The sequence below is a fragment of the Athene cunicularia genome (genome assembly GCF_003259725.1).
Source record: "Athene cunicularia isolate RWA chromosome 10 unlocalized genomic scaffold, athCun1 chr10_part1, whole genome shotgun sequence".
Taxonomy (NCBI): domain Eukaryota; kingdom Metazoa; phylum Chordata; class Aves; order Strigiformes; family Strigidae; genus Athene; species Athene cunicularia.
This window is the reverse complement of record NW_020799112.1, coordinates 10,586,261-10,605,972: the sequence shown is the minus strand read 5'-3', so window position 1 is coordinate 10,605,972 and position 19,712 is coordinate 10,586,261. Positions and strand designations below refer to the sequence as shown.

The 19,712-nt window shown below is 48.6% G+C and overlaps 1 protein-coding gene across 1 annotated transcript in view; it reads right to left on the bottom strand.

Annotated features, from left to right (window-relative positions):
• Positions 1–14,848: 14,848 nt before the first annotated feature.
• IGDCC3 (immunoglobulin superfamily DCC subclass member 3) overlaps positions 14,849–19,712 on the bottom strand; it is a 113,511-nt gene continuing 108,647 nt past the window's right edge. Inside the window, exons 12-16 of the mRNA XM_026856046.1 lie at positions 17,437–17,625; positions 17,063–17,167; positions 16,009–16,147; positions 15,329–15,536; positions 14,849–15,216 (exon numbers count right to left, since the gene is read on the bottom strand). Of these exons, the coding sequence (XP_026711847.1) occupies positions 15,052–15,216; positions 15,329–15,536; positions 16,009–16,147; positions 17,063–17,167; positions 17,437–17,625 (806 nt within the window). The 3' untranslated portion in view covers positions 14,849–15,051. The remainder of the gene's footprint in view (positions 15,217–15,328; positions 15,537–16,008; positions 16,148–17,062; positions 17,168–17,436; positions 17,626–19,712) is intronic.

Sequence of the window (19,712 nt, the reverse complement as noted above, 5' to 3'; positions counted from 1 at the left end):
CAGCTCCCCATTCCCTGAGCTGCCCCAAGGCGATGCTTGGTGCATCATCTGCAACCACCAGCCCATCTGCGGGCAGTAAATCCCGCAGCAGCGTTTGGAGCTGACCGAGGCTTCGTTCCCTCTTTGCCTCCGACAAAGCTTTATTGTTTCAGCGTGACCTGCTTTTAGGAGCCCCCTGGGTTCCAGCCATATATCTGTCCTTGCCAAATCCTGGAGGGTGGCTGGAACCTCGGCGGGGTCAGCAAAAGGGTATGTCACGGCTGGATGGCAATTATCCCCTGGGCTGGGAAAAGCCAGGGCCAAGGCTGCACCATGACCTGGAGTCTTTAAAAAAAAAAATCTTTGAAGGGTCCCAGGCTAGTGAAGCACTGGTTTGCTCTGCAGCAGCGTGTCCTCCACATCCTCCCGCAGGCATCTTCTGCAAAAAAATTTCCCTGCTTCTGCTTAATGGTTACTTTATTTGGACATCACAGAGCAAAGACATAGCGCTTTGCCATGCCCTGGGACACCCCTGACCTGGTGGGGCCTTTGGCTCTTAGATGGGCCCTTTCTGATGAAATCCACAGGACTGAAGTGGCATGCTTCAAATCTGTGGGTTCATGAGTTTTCCCTTTCCCATCTGTGGGCACCTTCTGCCCGGCAGAGCCACTAAATGGGTTTAAATCCAAAAGACATGGCAAACCACAAGAGTGCAAACCACTGGGCTTGTGTTAAATGGGAGATGAGAAGCAGAGTCTGGATGGTAACAAGCAAAATAAACCAAGGTGTTTTGTACCCGGGACAACTCAGGAAGGCACAGCTGGGGAGGGGTCACTGTCCCCTGCCCAAAGGCCTGGAGGGGAGGCAGCTGCTCCAGAAGGAAGCCTCCACGTGCCTCCTGAAGCTCAACAACACTTTATTTATTTAATCTCCTCCAAGAAAAAGCAGCCCAACTGCCTCCCGGCTGCAAACAAACTCCATCCCTGGAAGCGGGTGGCAGTGCCCGGCCAGCCCCTTCCCACAGCTCCGGTGGGAGTGAAGGCTGCTGGCTCCCATCAATCTGCTAAAATAAAAAAAAAAACATGGGCAGAAGGTGCTAGTTTTGAGAAGATACTGTCACGCCGGGGAGATGCCAGTGTGTCCTGTATGCATTAATGAAACACTTTCTTTCTGGTTAGGACTTGAAGGATGCTCATTGAAAATCAGGCTGCCATGGAAACCAAAGGTGTTTAGTCTTTTGGGAATGCTGTTGGACGGAGGCAAGGAGAGGTGCAGGAGGGGGGGAGGAACATCCTCTGCAGATGAGGCATTTTAGCAAAGCCCTTGCTTTGCCATCAGTTGGTGCCTGTCTGTCGAACGCAACTGCTAATTGTGGGAGAGAAGGGTTTGTCTCTGCTGGATGCTTTTCCTGGCCCCAGGAGCCCCCCTTTGCCCTCGGCGTGTCCCTGCGTGGATGTGGCACGTGGGCCCTCGTGGCCACAGAGGCTTTGCTGTAGCAGCGGCGCAGGGTCCAGAGGGATCAGCGGCCACAGAGCTCTGAGCATCCTTCTGGCTTTCGGCACCAGGGCCCTGATGGGAGGCAGGAGGTTGGGGAACCTTCAGCTGCTCAGAGCCCCCTGGTCCCGGCAGGATGGGTCCTGGCACCCCGATCCCCGCCACCCCCTGCCTCACTCCTCACAGATGAAGGGGGAGGTGCTAGCATGGAGAAATAATGGAATTATTGCACCTCTCCTCCCTGCTCTGTCATGTACCGTTCATTTTAATTAATGCAACACATCCATGCTGTGACAGCAGGATTAACGAAGGTTAGGAGGTTATTGCAAAACAGTGTCGTCTTCCAACACTGTCACTTCCCAGTGCTGTCCCCGAACCAAACTCTCTCTCCTTCCCCTTCTTTTCCCCGCTCCATCCTCTGGCTCTTGCTGAGCCCGTGGCCGCAGGCAGGAGCTGGGGGCTGAGCCCGCTCCCCCTCGGCCCCAAGCAGCCCCTCACCATGAGAAGTACCTACCAATGTGTGTTTTAATTAGGACAATTAAATGACTTGTCATTCTGTGGCGTGGATCCCTGTTGCACGCACGATGAAGCTCTTCGTGGTGGCTCATACAACACCCTGCAGTATTTGACTGTAGACACTGGTGCTGCCAGAGGTTGTCATTAAGGGTAATTAATTACAATGATAGGCAGCACTTTCTGCTGGGCACTTTTTTAGGGGCTGCCATGGCGGGCCAGTGCAGCATGGGCAAAGTCAGGGAGCCGTGCGATGGCTCACCCTGGGTTTGAAGGCAAACTGCAAAGAAATAGATAAAAATTGCAGAACAGCCACCCTTCCTTCCATCAAATGTTCCTGAAATCGGCACATTTCCACAGAAAACCTCAACTTTTTCTGGGTGTGATGGAAAATCCTCAGCGATGGGGGATGGGGCCGAGTGGGGCTTTCTCTGCCCGAAGATCAATGAACCTGTGATTTGGATTTCTCCTCCCGCAGTAGTTAATGCTCTGCCAGTGTTTTACCACCATATCCACAGCCGTAATTACAGTGACTACACGGATCAATTAGCAGCTGCTTAAAGCCATTAGCAGCCGGCTGTATGGCCAGTAGCAGCCTGTAGCTCATGGCCAGCAGCCCTGTGCCTGGCAAAACAGCATCGGGAGGGACCATCCTCCTGGTACCGGCAGTGTGCAGCCCCCTCACGTATTTTAAATTTAAATTTTAATCTTGTGTTCCTCGTTGCACATCAGTAAAAATCTAGTGATGTCCTTAGCAGGGATGCTGGGTGTCCCCAAGGTCTGGGGTCAAAGGCTTCAATGTGGGTTCTCTGATGTCTGATAAAATTGATCTCTGCCCACTGAGATGCACAAAGGTGGGCAGGCTGGACTCGAGCTGGGGTTGCACAAACCTGCTTCTGCCTTTCTTTCAATTTGCACTTTGTCTGGCTGTGAATGTTTAATTTCTCTGGGATTTCAAAATCACCTCTTGGAGTTGGCCAAAAGATGACACTTCTGCTTTGTGATGGGTTGTTGGGCCAAAAATTTGTCCTTGTTCAGTGCTGGAAGAAGACCAAAGCCTCTGAGGGTCTGGGACTCTCTTGAAACATCCATTTTCAGAGGGAAAAGCAAAAACCTTTCCTGATGTCTTATCCAGAGGGGTGAGGGAACTGCGGGGGAAGCAGAGTAGGTATGTGAATGCATTTTCATACCTGAAGCCATAAGGAAAGACAAACATTTTCTCAGTGCCTCAGTTTCTGTGTTGGAAATGTAAATATTGCTCCTACCTGCCCACATAACCTGAAGTGCTTGAGTCATGCAGATTTGGAGCTCAGTGGTTTAGGTTAAAAGGTTTCTCACTGGCCAGCTCTGGTGGGCTGGCTCACGTTAAAGGGTGGAGAGGAAGCTCCAGGCTTTTCATGAAGTCATCCTGATGTATTGGCAAGCACAAGCACCTCAGATACAAGGTTTCCATTCCAAATATAAGTATTTTCATTCAGTTTTTATCTTACACCGAAAGAGGACAGCGAGCAACATTCAAAACATTCCCCAAAGAGATAATTTCTTTCAAGGTCTCTCCAAAAAGTGAAGATTAGAAAAGTCCCGGGAGAAGATAGAGGCTGTTAACCAAATCTTGTAATATTAAATAAGTCACATGCAGGGACTTTTTTCCTCTTTTCCTTCCTCTGATGAAAGGATTTACCAGGTTTAATGGTGGCACGTCCTGACTTGCATGGCCCCATGTCCAGTGTGTCCTTGGTGGCCTGGCTGTCCCTGGGCAGAGCTTGGCATCCCTAGCTGGGAGGACCCCTCTGCATTTGAAAAATGTAAACAGCTAGAAAGATGCTTTTTTACTTTTTCTCATCACTTTGTAATGATAGTGAAGAAAAAAAAAAAAAAAAAAAGATAACTGCTGTGAAAACCATAATATTTTCAATGTGGCTGAGGGACCCCCTATGCTGGAGATCCTGTCGGGGCTGTGCTGGTCCATGGGGTGGTCAGAGGGTCCACGGGGCAACTTGGGGGTCCCTGAGAGAATCTGAGGGACCTGCTTTCCCAAACCCAAATCATAAATCACACATGTAAAAAGTCACTCTGGGCACTCTTAAGACCAGCGAGTGGCAACTGTAAATATTTTTAATCTAAAGGGTTATTTTCTCTTTGGGAAGTGGATCATTCTGTGTGTGACTTACCTCGTTTCTAGATTGACATACGTGGGGTTTTATAAGCATGTGTGCCCTTGTATCTCATGGTTAGTCAGTGCAAAAACATATGGGCTGTTGTGTACTTTTCCATGTGTTCCTGTTATATAGGATACAAAAATAACTTGAGGGTTAAAAAAAAAATAATCTCGAGGATGATATTGGTCGTGCTGGATAAAATCCTGTGAACAAAGCAATTGGCATCATTTCACTTGCAAATTGAGCAGCGAAGCAAAATACCATTTATGAAACTGTAATTTATTCTTGGAAAATCAAGCACTTACAATGTCGACTTGTCGCAGGTTAAGTTACAGAAAAGGGAAAAAATAGATTAATGATGAACGTGACAACATTTCAGGGTAAATCATCACAGCTAAAGCCTTTGAAAAGCTTGTACACTCCCTGCACAAACTGGATTTTAATTTTTTTTTCTCCTGAGAACATTAAACCGGCGGTTGCTTTGAGGCTTGGTGATGCTAACTGCAGCCAAGCAAGCAGTAGCACAGTCCAGGGAGGTGCCTTCACCTCTTTTTCCCCGTCCTGCTGCATCCTGTGCTGGGGAGCCCTCGCTGCCTTCAGAAGCCAAAAAGCAAAGTCTGGATCATTAATTTTTTCCCTTTGTCTGCAATTAGTTGACCCCTTAACCATCCTCTTTCTTGCACATGTGCATGTTATATTCTTATAATCTGGTCCTGTGCAACTGACACCAGGCAACGTGGACAAAAAAGTCACTCCTCCAGTGGGGACATCACTGGTGCCACCACTGGGGCATCACACCATCATCAGCTCCTCCAGAGGAACCACAGGAGATGTTCCATGACCTGGTTCCTTGAAGATGGTCTCCCAAAGTCTCCTTTCTGCCCTGGCTTTTACTCCCCATCCCTTTCAGCCCTTTTTCTTCTGACCAGGAGACCACTCCCCATGGCGCATACACCCCTTGATAGCTGGCAGACATGGGGCAGTCGTTGCAACAGTGACTTGAAGAAAATTAACGTGATTTGCACAGGATGAGGATAGAGCTTATCAGAACAAGTCAGTGGGTGATTAGGAGGTCTGGCCTCATCACCTGGTGTGTGGGAATTTCTGGACGATGTAGAGCCCTGAATCCCAGCTTGGGGTCACACTCAACATGCATCTTTCATCTTTATTAAAGGAAATATCAGAAAATAGTCCTACTTCTAGTGGCTTCTGCACCAGCGTCTTGTAAGGTCTCACCCCCAGTGCTGGATCCCGCCTCTGCCTTGGGAACAGGGTCTTGGCAGGGAGGGAGGAAATTCCTGATCTTCCAAACAAAGTTTCAGATAAAGAAATTAATTAAGCGGCCTCAAACGTATTATTGCTGTCGGTGACCGTGTTGTGACCGGTACCTGACACCCTGCAGAAGGGTAGGGGCTGTCTCGAGGAGCGTTTGGGCTCTCAGGGTGCTGTGGGGGTGGGACAGCCCCCCGTGGGGCCTGCAGGAGGGTGAGGTGGGCAGGCGGTGGCGGGCTGGAGGGGACTCTCGGTGGGGAGCCACGCCGGTGCTTTCAGACCCACCTGCAAACGGACACCCTGTTCTGACAGGTAGGCAGCTGTGATGAGTTTGCAAGTGCTCAGCACAGGCGAGGGGACTGGGACCTAATCTCAGCACCCCCATTCTTTCTTCCAGTGCTTCAAACACTCTGGATATGCCCCTACACGAGGGTTTCGTGCAAGATTTAATTCTGCCTTTCACGCTTTGGGCAGGCAGAGAACATGAAATGCGGCGGGGTGGCGTGAGCAGATGTGTGCTCTTGGCATGCTGTTAAATCGCAATCCCTGCAACGAGCTATTGAGGTATTTCCATAATTCGGGCCAAGGCATCGCTCGTCTCCCTGCGGCGCTCACCAAAGGTGATGGTAAAACGGAGTTCGCGACCCGAGGAGCTATTGCCGGCTGTAATAGTGTGTCACGTATTAAAGGAGCATGTTTGAAACCACATTATATTATTAAAATTCATAGGAGTGATTTATAGGGTTTTTTAAAAACAGCAGCTTGCCAATATAAATTGGCTTAGGAAAGTCAACTGTAATCCACCCCGGTCCAAATAATGACATTTCCTCCAATACATCCAAAAAGCTGAAAAGCAGAAAATAATATCCAGGCTCCAGAGATAAGGCGAGCACCCAAGGGAAAGAGTACTCTGAAATATTCATGCAGTCGTAGATTGGATGGTGGAAATGGCCGTTCCCAGCGGCTGTGTTTAGGGACTGATGAATTTAGTTACTGTACCTTTATATTTATCGCTCAATAAACAAGACAAGCTCCTTTACGACGCCGAGCAAGACTAATTTAGCTATTTTAGCGCTAAGGAAATGGCTTTCTGGGCAAGACGAGGGTTTGATAGTTTTGTATGAAATTAGGAGACTTTTAATTTAGCCAAGGCAGCAAGTGCTGGTGGGCTCTGATGGAGCTATGAATAATGGGGCTGGAGACCCAGATTTGAGGATAAACTCCCCACCCCAGATCATGTCTGCAGTGGATTGGGGTGCCCAGCCCCTCTTTTGGGGGGACCCCACACTAAGAGCAAGCGCAGCTTTGTAGGGCTGCCTGCACCCGCTGATGAAGATGTCGCAGCTCTTGATTTTTAAAGATTATTTTTCGAGGCAGAGACCATCCCTATAAAGTTTTTACAGCAGCCGTGCTGGAATTAAGCGTGGCTTCATAAAAATGTCAGCAAATGAAACGGTGATGCCCGAGTGGTATTAGCACTAAAATGACCTTTCGGATAGTTAGGGCTTTATAGGATGTTATAAATTCTCCCTGTGTTGGCAGGGTTATAACTAGGACATTAGCAGGAACATCTTCTCCAGCAATACCCAAGGCAGGAACCCAGCATTAGGAGCCAAAAATACCCAACTCTTTTTTTTTTTGTTTTAAGTATTTCTGGAGCTGAAGAGTTGATATGAGATGTTTCTGAGGATATTTGAATGTGTGCGGTCAAAATGAGGTTTCTTTTATTAAAGATGAGTTTGGAACATTCAGGTAGGGCTTTTTGAGGCTACTAATATTTCCAACAGCTGAAACCCAAAGCGATTTAAACACATTGCTTGGGGTTTTTATTTCCTTAGTTTCTAAGACTTTAGATTAATATTGTCAAGCCTTTTTTTTTTTTTTTATTGCCATGAAGGCACAGAAAGTCCTTTTTTAATGAAAGCCACAAGCTTTATACAATACCTTGACTCTGCAGCTGCTGTCTGACACACTGTATTCCACTGAACTTACACAAAAATCCCCTGAGTGAGCTAGATCTGATTTTTTTTTCACCTTCTGTGTTGCCACTGGGAAATAAAATCAGTTTTTATGCTTGTATTTGTTATGAAGTGTATATTTAGACAATCTGTGCTGCAATTTGGCAGTTTCAAGAGCTTCGGGGAGTTGTTTGAAGCAACTCTTCACTCACCTGCTTATTGAAACCTTCTTTAGAACGTGCTGCTGGGCTCGGACTCATTCATTTATTCCCCGCAGCCCTTTGCTTTGACTGTCCTTTGGCATTGAGAGCAGCAGCAGGAGGAGAGGACAGTGCTGTTCCTCCAGCCAACTCATCAATAAACGGTGTTTTCCCAAAGCAACTTGTCCCAGGGCTGCTGGGATGGGCTTTGCTTTGCCACCAACACCAGGGAGATGCTGGCTCCTCCAGAGGAGTCCCACACACAAGTCCTCACTTGCAAGGCAGTTAATTACTTTTGGCAGCAGCTAATTGCCTCTGCATCATCTACCCAGCATCAAACCCTTCTGTGTGCTTAGGTGAGCTTTTAGGGGGAAACTGTTTCTTGTTGCCGTTAAGATGCTTGAAGCATCAACTGCTTCAGCTTCCAGGATCCCTTGGGATGCGTGGTTTGCTGGAGCGTTGGGTGTTTAGGTTTTATTGCAAGATACCTGCTGGCTTTCATTAAAAGCCCATCGCCACGAGCGCAACCGGAGTTTGGCGATGCAAGTAGAGACCTGGTAAAGTCATTGCTTGGTGAAAGAAGGGCTCATCTGCAGCTTGTGTCACTTCTAAAGTAACTGGTGGCAGCAGCTGCCCTTGTCCTGGGAGGGACTTTCTGCCTGTGGGTGGTGCAAATGAAGCGAGAAAAAAGCTAAAGGACCTGGAGAAGGCCAAAGGTGTTGGAATGTTTCCATTTTGGCGTTGAATTGATGCTTGCAGTCCAGGTCCTGCAGCTTGGCTGCGAGGGGCACTGCCTCCAGCTCCCGTCCCTGCCTTTGCAAAGGCAGCACCTGAAAATGGGGCTGAAATGGTCCAAAAGTACAGGATATTGTAACTAGGTTGGATTTCTGGCTGGTGTGAGGTGGCTGGGCTCTTTCAGCCTCTGCAGGACTGTTTCTCTGTGCCCACTGGTATCAAATGAGTCCCCAGAAAATCACTGTTAGCCCTGTACCAGCCATCTCTTCAAGCGGAATAAAGAAAATGGACCCAGAACTGAGCCAGCAGCAACACCCTCCTTTCTCCATGCAGCGCTGCAGCATGTGGGATGGTTTGCAGCCCCCATTTTGGGGCAAGGATACACCTTTTCCATTGGTCCCATGGATGCCACTGTGGCATCAGGCTTTGGGCTTTATAGCTGGCTGATCAGTGCCTCGCGGAGATGGGAATGTTGGGTTTAACAATTCTGCCCCAGACATTGAGGTTTGTGCCGTCCCGGTGGGCAGTGTGTGCGCGGCTTGGTGCTGCCCATGCCCGGGGATGCCCATCCCACCTCAGCCATCACACACCAGTTTGCAGCTGGGCTAGAAAAGGGCACAGCATGGCTTTAATCCGGGGTTTCTGCAGAGCCATCAGGTAAAGTGATGTCCTGTTAGCGGCCAAGGCAGTGGGAAAAGCAGATGGCAGCAATAGCTGAGCAAGATCCAAGATTAATTGGAAATTAATTTGCACCTTCCAAGCACAAGGTGTCACACCGTGATGCTGGAGCTCCTCGTCTCAACCACCTCCCCAGCTGCCAAAGAGCCATCAGCAGCCCCCAACACTCCAGCCCACCTCTGCTGATGGCTTTGCCTGAGGTTTAAAAGCAAATCAGCAAAATAAAAACTCCTCAGCCCTTAAAAACTGCATTTTGAAAGCTGCTCTTTGAGAGGAGCCAAATTCACCAGATTTACCCCAAGTTGCCCTGCACGATCCCCACGCTGCAGCCGTGCACGTGCTGCAGCACAAAGAAAGCACCACTCAGGCTCAACCACTCGAGCTCATTTATTCTAGCTTTATTTTTCTTGTACAAGTAGCCACAGGCTAAAATCTAAACAGAGCAAACTACAAAAAAACTGGGTTTTATTTTTTTTTTATACAGAGCTAACAATCATAGGATCAGTGGGATTTCAAATATCAAGACAGTTCAAAGTAAGAAAGGTAGAAAATAAACAGTAGAAAAGTGCTTTGCAATTTGGGTTTTTAATATTACTCCTAACGGTTGACTCCTGAAGAGGACTGGGACAAAGGTTTAGCATTGTCTTTATTATTACTATTACAAATGTAAAGACATTGCAAGTTTAAATGATGGAAATATGATCAAAGTACAAATCCCTCTTTGCTTTGGAAGTAAGACCCTGATCCAAAGCCCCATGAAATCAGGCTTCTCCCGAACTTGCTGGGCTTTGCGCTGGCCCTGTCCCTTCTTGTTACCTGACGCTGAAGCTCAGACTCTGCTCCCAGAGGAAACCCAGAGCCATTTCACTGATTTCCAGTGTTACGGTGGGTTTTGGTGCCGAGGCCCTGCACCAGCAACGCTTTCGGCTGGGGATGCTGGTGCTTCACACGTAACCATCTCCCTGCCTGCAGCTCCATCCCAAGCTCCATCCCTTTCCTTTCCCTTTTTTAATTTGGTGGGTGAGGGAAATAAATGAGCAGGCATCAAATTGCTAGATAGGATCTTTAATCTGCCCTCCCTGGCGCAGCACAGGGAGGGATAGATTTCCAAATACTGTTTGCACAGATGAAGTAACTAAGTAAGTAGCTCCCCCACCTCCACTGCCGTTTGTTTTCACAAGCTTTTAATTTCCTTTTTTTTAACTGATCTTCCCAGACTGAAGTGCTGTCAGTCAGCTCAGAGAGGGCTCAGACACTGCACCGATCCCCCCTGACATGCCCTGGGATGGTTATCATGGAGGAACAGCCCCATGGGCAGCAAAAACCTTCCCTTCACCATCCAGAAGCAACAACGCTTCGTAGCTTCTCTCCTCCTTTATTGCCAACTTAAAATGTACAGTCCCTTGGCATAATTTTGGGTGGAAGCTTTAAAATTCCCAAACTGGTCCAGCACTTCAATATATCAGCATCTTTACAAAACAAGGAAGAAGAAAGATATGGTAGACAAATAAATACCTGAATCCAACAGCGTGAAAATACCCTGTCACAGCATAAAACTATTCCCTGTTCAACTAAAGACAATGTGGATACTATCCCTGAGGTAGCAGCCATCTCTGGTAAACTTGAGAGCTCCAAGAATAGGTTGTGCCCATTATGGGTTACCAAAAAAAAAAAAAAAAAATTGGATACTTTATTCCTTGCTGTAATTTCATCTCACCACAGCCAGAAAAGCAAGAGGGTTTTCTGGATCTGCCCAGAAAAGATAGCAAGTTGAATTAGTGGAATTATTGGGTTGGAAAAGTACTAGAGGATGAGATTCCTACCCCAAATGTGGGCGGTTGCCAGTGGCTTATGCCAGATCCAACACCTCTAGATAAAACTGATTCCTCCCATCAAGAAAAGGGGGACAAAAAAAAAAAAAAAAGAAATCTGGCAAGCTGTTGCTTAAATGTTTGAAGCGTATAAATGAATTATCAGGCGAAGGGAACACCTGCTGTTAGCTGATCCCTGGCAGGCAGGCAAGGACGGGTGCAAAGGCACCAGTGCCAACCCCTGGGACAGTCCGGATGGTTAAGCCCTCTGGTCGGGGTACACAGAACGATGCCTGGACCCCTTTGCTACGGCACAGCCCCACGGCCACACACCCTCTCCCATTTCTGACCCTGGGTGGTGGGTTTGGTGGCTGGTGGGTTTGCACCGTGAATGCAGCAGAGCTTTGCCTCAAGGCTCAGGAGGGATCATCCCTACTGGGACGCTGCCATGGTGGCTGCCAGCAGGGACACACTTCCAGAGCAGAAATGTTTCTGTTCAATCAACAGCCCAGCCCAAGCCTGAAGGTGATTCCTTTGAAAAAGCTTCTGAATCCATGAAAGCAGATATGTGATCCTGAAAAACCTGGGAGGAGCATTTTTGACACCTGTAAAACCATCCAAATCACTGGCAGCACGAGGGGACCTGTGGTCCTACATCTGCCCAAGTACAAGTCTACCCAAGTACAACGTGTCTACCCAAGTACAACTGTGCCCCAAGCACAGAATAAAAATCCAGTGGTTTCCCTCAAACACGAGGCAGCAGTTTGGATGAACCAAGGACAGACTTGAACCTGTGCCCCATGCTGAAACCAAACACAAGCTATTTTTTTTTGGTTCTTTTTTCCTTCTTGTTTTACAAATGAAAGGCCAGACTTACTCCAGGTGATGTTTTCCCAAGTTTTCAACTGGCACAGCTTTGCCTCCAGCCCAGCTCAGGCACTGATGAACAGCAAGAGGGGCTGTTACACATTGCTTCTCCAGCTAAGTGGCATCTAGAGGTACTCCACAGCACAAAGCCAGAATGTGCCATTTCAAGGGGTTTTTGCCCGGTTTTGTGAACTTGGGAGGCTTGGATAATTCAGGGAAGACTCTGTCCTCCTGATGGATTTCCAGACTTCAGCCTCATCCCTTCAGGGGCTGACCTGCCACAATCGTCTTCATTAGATCCCAATGGTACAGATTGACAAGAGCAGAAAAGAAACCCCAAAAAAAAGGAAAAGCTAAACATCTAAAAAATAGTCTTTAAAGATTTACATCCATCTTCAGCTGTCTCAAACCAACACATAATCTGCACTGGTTTAAGCCATCACATTACTGCATAATTAAAAAAAAAAAGAAAAAGCTCTATTCTTGACATACTATCATATTTCAACTAGTCAAATGGCACAGCATTTCCCTTTAATAAAAGGAAGTAGTGACAAATACTTCTTACTATTACAATATCACAATAATATGATATTAAATTAATAGCATGTTCACAGCTCCAGGAAGTCTGAGCTGAAAGCTAGTCTAAATTCTGTGTTCACTTTGGCAACAGTACTTATTCAATGTGAACGTCGGCGTTACACACACACAAAAAAAGAAAAGCTGGGCTGGAGCGGGATGTCAGGAGGATATTGGGATTTCTTTTGATATGAGGTTATAATTCAATCTGTTTGGCATCTCCTCCTCCCTCCTGCCCTTTCCAAGCCCTGGATTCCTCTGGCTCCCACGATGGGCTGGGCTGTGCTACTGGTCTTGCATGGTGCCACCAGTGCCCTGACCCGCAGGTCCCTTCCCAGGCCATCCCCAGGTCTGGCATTGTGCAGGAGGGTGCATCCCCCCATGGTAGGTGTGAGCAGGAATCAGTCTGACAGCCCGTTTAGCCTCTTTAGTGGGGTGTGGAGAGGCTATTTGGGGGTTTAATACATAAGTTAAACTTTTCACATTTTTTTATGCCCTGCAAGATGTCTACAGGAGGATTAATTTTAATGGGAGAGGGCTATGAACATGGAGCCTCAAGAGCATCTTGCTCTCAAGGTCAGTGTCATTCACCTGCTTGGACCAAGCTGGATGATTTGATCTGTAAGGACAGAGTCCAGCTCACAGCTAGCCCAGCCCAGCCCCAGGACACAGCACAGGGGAAGAGATGTTTGCCTTATCGTCCTGTATATTGTATTATTTACACAATTATTGGTAGCATCCCGTTGCCAAATGGGAAGGCAATGGGGGATGTTTCTGACACAAGGGACTCTCCTACTGGTACCATTTAAAAAAATACAATTATTACCTTTTTTTAAAACTTAAACTCATTTCATTTCCTGATTCCTTTCACCTGTCCTTGCAAATACAGCAACATTTGATTTACCACCACCTATACAAAGAGTTCAAACCTTCACATTCGCCTGGTTTTAACCAACTCTCCAGCACTGTCTGGCCAACATTCCCGTCCCCTGTGCGTGTTCCCATCTCACCCTATGGCCGACGCCAGTCACACACCAGGTCACAAGGCTGCTCCACACCAGGACAACCCAGAAACCACAGTGGCAGGTTGTGGTGGTTGGTTCCTGGATGGGGGTTCACACACAAACCCTCTCTTTGGTGTCTGGAGCTCCTCTGCCCCCCCTGGGCATGGAGAAGGGGAAGCCCCCAGCATCCTCCAGCGTGGGGTCTCACTCTATATTGCCACCCAGGAGCCCTCCTCGCCTCATCCCTCCCAGGGAAATGAGCCCTTTTTGGCTCAGCTCATCCTTTGCGAGATCTCCTGCTAGCTGGAAATAGGCTGGAGGAGCTGGGAGCAGCTCAGTAGCATCTCAAGGGGTTTGGGAAGTGCTGTATCAGGGTGCCCTTGTAGGTGCTCCTGATGGCAGGGTGGGCTTTGAAGGGACAAGGCAGTGACAGCCAGGTTCCCATCTCCTGGGGGTGTGTGATGCTGCTCACGCTGGCACATGCCATAAATCATCCTGCTGGGAATCAGCCTTGGGGAGTGGCACACTGATGGGGCAGGAGGGTGCTCTGGCACCAGCACTGGCATCTGAGCACCCCACACACCTCGCTCCATCCCAAATCCACCTGGGATGGACCAAGGCAGCTACTACCAGTGCCCAGCTCAGCCCTGCGGGAGCGCTGGTGCCAGCAAGCCATGGGACACCAAGCGGTGCCTGTGACAGCCCCAACAATCTTTAAAGTAAAAAAACCATGATACGAATCTCCACCACACACAAAAAAATCACACCGGAGCCCCACTACGTGCCTAAAAGTAAAGCTCATAACACTAGTGAAGCATCTGGCTGCGCATGGGGCTGGGTGGGAGAGGCAGGAATTGGGGGAGAGGAGAGGATGGAGACACAAACACACACACACACACACACATACACACACACGAGTTTCTATCACGCTTGAGGTAGAACATTGCTTTCAAAGGTTTGGAAGTGCTTTACATGGGAACGGCGACAACAAACCCACCAAGGCGGCAGGTACAGAGCGTGACTGTTGAGGTAGGACCAAGCTTGTACTGACCAAGTGCTATGCTACTTGTTTTTTGAACACGAAGGAAGACGCAGGTATTTCTGCTTCCCAGAAGACATTCATTCCGGTTGAGGTAGGTTCTGAGTTCACTCGGGTTGTCTGTCTAAGTCTTTCAGTAGCCCTCAGGCAGGCATCCTTTGACACACACACTCTTTTTTTTTTTTTTTTTCCATATTATTTAGAGTCAATCAGCAAAAAAAGTATCCTGAGAAATAGTGAAAGTGTACAAAATCATCAAATCCACGGAGAGACAGCCTTCCTGGGCCTCGATTTTTGGAGTCAAGTTAGAAGGATTCCTCCAAATCCAGTCTTCTGGAAATAAAAAATAGATCCAAAAAGTAGTCCTAAAGCTGCTGATCAGGAAAAAGTCTGGGATGCCAAGAGAAGGAGGCTCCACCATATCCCCAGATGGGAGAATTTGCCGAACTCTGCCAAGGAGTCTTTTACTTAGCAGCTGCAGGAAAAATCCATCCTGACCAGTCTCAATAAAGCTGTCATCGGAAGAAACACACCGAGATGCCCGAGAGAGGTCAGAAAGATAAACTTCACAGAGTTTCCAAAAGGCTGTATACATATATATATATATATTTATATATATATATAAAAATAAAGCAAAACAAAAAAATAACAATCAGACCGTAAAAATCTTCAATTGACCTGAGATTGACGACTCGTCATAAAGACATCACCAGCCGCGGGTTTGGTTTCTGGTAACTCCTACAGGAGGGTTCGAGTCTTGGCAGTTTTATCCTTCATTGGCGGGCCCGTGATCAGGAGCTGGAGCAGCAGGGCTGCCGCCACAGGGGCTTTTCAGGAGGGGGTCTGGCTGCTCCTCGATGATGCTGAACTCATCCAGAGGGAGTGTGGATATCTGGGTGTTGTCGTGGGTGGTTGGCAGGCTCTGAGCTGACTGGAGAGAGAGAAGAGGACAATGTGATGACGGTGGCACATCACCGATGATGTTCTTAGACACACAGCTGCGTCTGCATTTCCCAGGCATGCTTCTGTCCCACTAGACTTACCGTTATTCCCTTTTCCTGCTGCTCCTGGGATGGGGATGCTGGGAATAATCTCTCCAGCTCATTCATATCCAGCTGCTTTCCATTCAAGTCCCGGTCATCCCTGTCCCTGCGAGCGGCCCCGTTCAGGACGAGGCCCGTGGTGCTCCGCTGGCTCCTGGGGATCTGCGGGGTTGACAGCTGCTCCTGCACATTTTTGCACATCAGCAGCCTGAAAAATAAAGAGATAGAGTTTGAGGGCAAGCAAACCCAGTGTCTCACCTCCCTTCCTTCCCCCACGCCTGATTCTGCCTTATCCTTGTGCTACATGCTTTCACTCCTTAAATCCCTCCTATAAAGTCACATCTTTTCCCCTTGCCATGAAAGGCCTCTTGCTTTACAGGGAGGGTCAGGGCTTGCCAAAGCAGGTATAGTGATGCTCCCGGGAGGTACCAGGGCCCTTGAGGGGGACCGGAGCTGATGGGGTGTATTTGGTGAAGCCTGCTGTGTCTGTGTGCCTGGGAGGGAGGCAGGCAGCACTCCATGTTCATGGGAGCCGGGCTGTGCATTCACAACTGCAGGATGCACATTCTGACATGTGCAACAGCCCATCATCATCCTGGGGGTGCAAGACCCCTGTGGGGATACCCACATGGCATTAAGGACAATCAACCCTCGTGAGCAGCAGCGTGAGCAACTCCTACCTTCCTCTGTACCCAAACATGAGGAAAAGGACGCAGAATATGATGCACGTGACACCAATGTGGATCCCAATGATGATACCGGTCGTGGAGGTTTTATTGTTCTGCTCATCCTTCATGCAGTCGCAAGGGGGGTTCAGCACTGGCAGAAGAAGGGAGAAGTGGGGGGTCAGTGGTGCCATTTTTCTATTGCTCCTCCAACTTTTGGGGGAGCCCAGAGCAATAGTTGGAGCCTGGGTGGTGTTGGGAGCTGTGTATGGGGAAAAGGAGAGCAGGGTGGAGGGCTGGGGGGGGGTCACTGCCTGCCAAAGCAGCTCTCCTGCTCCTGGTACCCTAGGAAGGCCGTCACAGCAAGCAGAGGACTGAAGGTCCTATGCTGACGAGATTAGTATTTACTCCAACACAGACAGAGGAGTAATAACTATCTTTTGAAAATATTCCCACCAGAAGGCTTAAAAGGCTTTTAAGACCAGCAGGATGTTTTTTACACATAGATGAATACGAAAGGTGTGATCAGTTAGAGATTCCCTCTAGAGAATTCTCCTTTTCTGACACATAATGTAGTGTTCATGCTCTGCAGCCCTTCTCCTTTCCAAAGCCATGTATCCTTCCTTCCTGGCACCAGTGAAGGTCAAAATATCAAGGAAAGTGGAGACACTCGGTGCACCACATCTCACCCAAGGATGGCAGCTCTTAGCTTATGCATGGGGGTTTGTTCATGTTCATGGCCTCACCTCTGGCTTGACCTTAGGGACAAAACCATCAATTAGAGGAACATTTAGTTTATCTTCTCCCTCTTAGTAAAAAAGTCATCAGGTTGGACTGGCTGGTGGGGATGGTGCAAGCCATGGGGCAGAGAATCCACCTCTACTAGCACCAGGTGGTCCCAGCCTCACAGAGTTTTGCTTCATTATTATTTGCAATGCTGAAAATAATTAAGTGGCTGAAGGTGAGATGAGTCGTAGAGCCACGGGTGTCTGGGGTATGTGTCTGGCCTTGCCACCCTCCTGCAAAGTGGTTTTCACAAACCAGCCCTGAGACTTAGATCCCGTCTCACCTGTCCTCTCCACAGTTTCCCTCAAGGACACGAAGCGGACAGTGGAATTTCCATCCCCGTGCTGGTTATAGGCGAGGAGCTTGACTTCATACACCACCGACGCATCTATTTCGAAGGAGACACAAAAAGGGCATTTCAGGTTTCATCATTAGCATCATCTCCCTCAGTGATACTTATTTAGGAAATGTACATCGTACCAAATACACACAAGATGCTGCAAACAATTCCTTGTTACTGAGAAAGCACCCCAAAAACCTGGGGGAGGGCTGCAGCATCTCCCGTTTCATGGCTGTGCAACACATCCCAGCTCTCCCATCACAACAGGCTCTCCCAGGCTCAGGAGGGGACGCAGCTCAAGGCGTCGCCATACTCACCCAGGTGAGTAATGTTGTATGCTGTTACGTTGCTGGGCAGTAGCACCGGCCCTGTGTACTGGGAGAGGTGGACCTTGCGGTAATACAGCTTGAAGCCTTCGTGCTGGCCCAGTTTGATGGAGGGCTCCCATGTAGCCTGGACGGCGGTGCTGTTAATTACTTTAATAAAGAGGGATGGCATGGCTGGGACTGAAACAGAGAGAGAAAGACAGTGGGTTGCATGTGCTTTTTTAGAGATATTCCCCATCAGGCTTTCCCTGAGGTCATTGCACCAAAGAATGCGCTAGATGAGATGATGGAGAAAAATCAGCTCAGACCAGATCCTGGTTTAACAGCTTTAAATTTCTTCAGGTAGCTGTAGAAGTTTCCAAGGTTTTCCTCTGCTCAGTTCAGCAAGCAAGAGGCTACTTTTACACTCTGGTTGCAAGCTGATGCTCAGCCCTGTCGGGTCAGGGCAGGAATGCAGCAACTTCGGTAATGCATTCCCAAATTCCACTTTTTTTGCCCTAGCCCTGAGGGTAGTGAGGACCTTTGAAAGTGATTAATCCCCCAGAGAGGAAGGAACCAGAAGGGATGGATCTGGAGACATCCGTCTTAAAAGCATGCTAGGTACCTGCACTGGCTTGCAGGGTGTGCGGGAGCTTTCTCTCCTCCCTGGCTTTGGGAGGGAGGTTTGTGATTTTGTGCTGGGGACTTAGAAGAGAACCAGGGCATCTTCATTAACAAACACCTGAGCAGCCTGAGATCCCTGCAGAGCTGTGGCTGGCATGTTTTGGTAGGCAGGCACTTACCTGGCCTTAGGGGCGCACGGGGGTTTAACGGGGAAGATGTCCCTGCTGCTGCCCGGTGTCACTGAGGCCTGATTCATGTTCACCAGTATCCCTTTTGCTCCAGTCAATGGCCCAAACCCCTGCCCTTGTTCTCAGGGTGCGCTGCATCGGGGCGGGGGGTGGGGGTGGGCAGGTCACAGCCATTCCCTCCCCAGGTCTCCCAAAAAGCTGCCCAGCCCCATCTTGCCCCATCAGCCTGGGCTGAGAGGCAAAGATTTGTAAACCAAAGCCAATTTTCTTGTGATGCAGCTATCTGGGTTTTCCAAAGCTGGTTCTGCACCAAACCCAGCGCTGGGGCACACAGGACCACATTTCCCCCAAGCCTCTTCCTTCCCCTCTCCCTCCCTTTCTCATACACTGATCACATCAAGACAGAGATGTGTCTCAGCAGGACATTTCACTGATGATTTTTTTTTCCTCATTTCCACAAAACACCCCCAGGCCAAATGCTCCCATCGGTTCCCCAGCCTTTGGCACCATTCAGAAGGTGCAAAGCACCAGGTGCTGGAGGCTCTGCTCTGGCACCAGGAGGGAGAAGGGTTTTGGAGCGCTGCTGTACCAGGCATTGAGATCAGATATACCCTGCAGCAAAATTATCCAGCAGAACAACAGCCGTGCTTTTCCAGCAGCCTCCAGGCTTTAAGGCAGAGCTATTTTTCCAATCCCACATGATTACAAGCTCAGAAGTTCCCAAATATAAGGATTGCTGGGCTTGCATTAAACCGATGCTGCTTTTTGTCTTGTTTTTTTCCCCAAAGGGTCTCTAAAGGATGAGCAGTGCAAACCTGGCCTTTGGCAGAGAGTTCAGCACAGCCACTTAGTGAGCGATGGTGAAAAGTGGATGAAATGTGGTTGTGTCAATCTAAGACTGACAAGAGCTAAAAAGGGCACTTCCTCAATTTAATAGTAAAAGCAAAACCGCACAGCACAACAGTTTGCCTTTTCCCAGGCACTGAGAGATCAAGCTTATCTCTCCTGGTGAGCAGGAGGGTCTGGGCAACGCCGTCTCTTCCCAAAGTGATGTCCTCCTTCAGGGTGCAGCAGCTTTGCCTGATGCCCCCCAGATACGCACGGCAGGAGGAACAAGTCCCTGCTGACGGGTGAGCATCTCCATGTGGATTCAGGAGGAAGGACTCAATGAGCAGCTGTCCTGGGTCAGGTTAATGAGATCCCATCCTGCCTGAGTGCTGCCAGTGGAAAAAAAAATGGGTCGAAGTCCATCTTCTTGCTAGAATTCATTCTGATGTGCATTTCACTGAGGGAAAGGTTGTGCTTAGCATTTTCTGGGTGCAAAACACAGAGTAAATTCTATTTATACCAGAATGTGCCATTCTTCCCAAGGCTGCATATTTCTGCAATCCAATTGAATACTCTTTTTTCCTAATTCTCCCAATTCCCTCTAGGGAAGAATTAGGAACTGTCTGGATCCCCCCTTTGAGAAGTTGG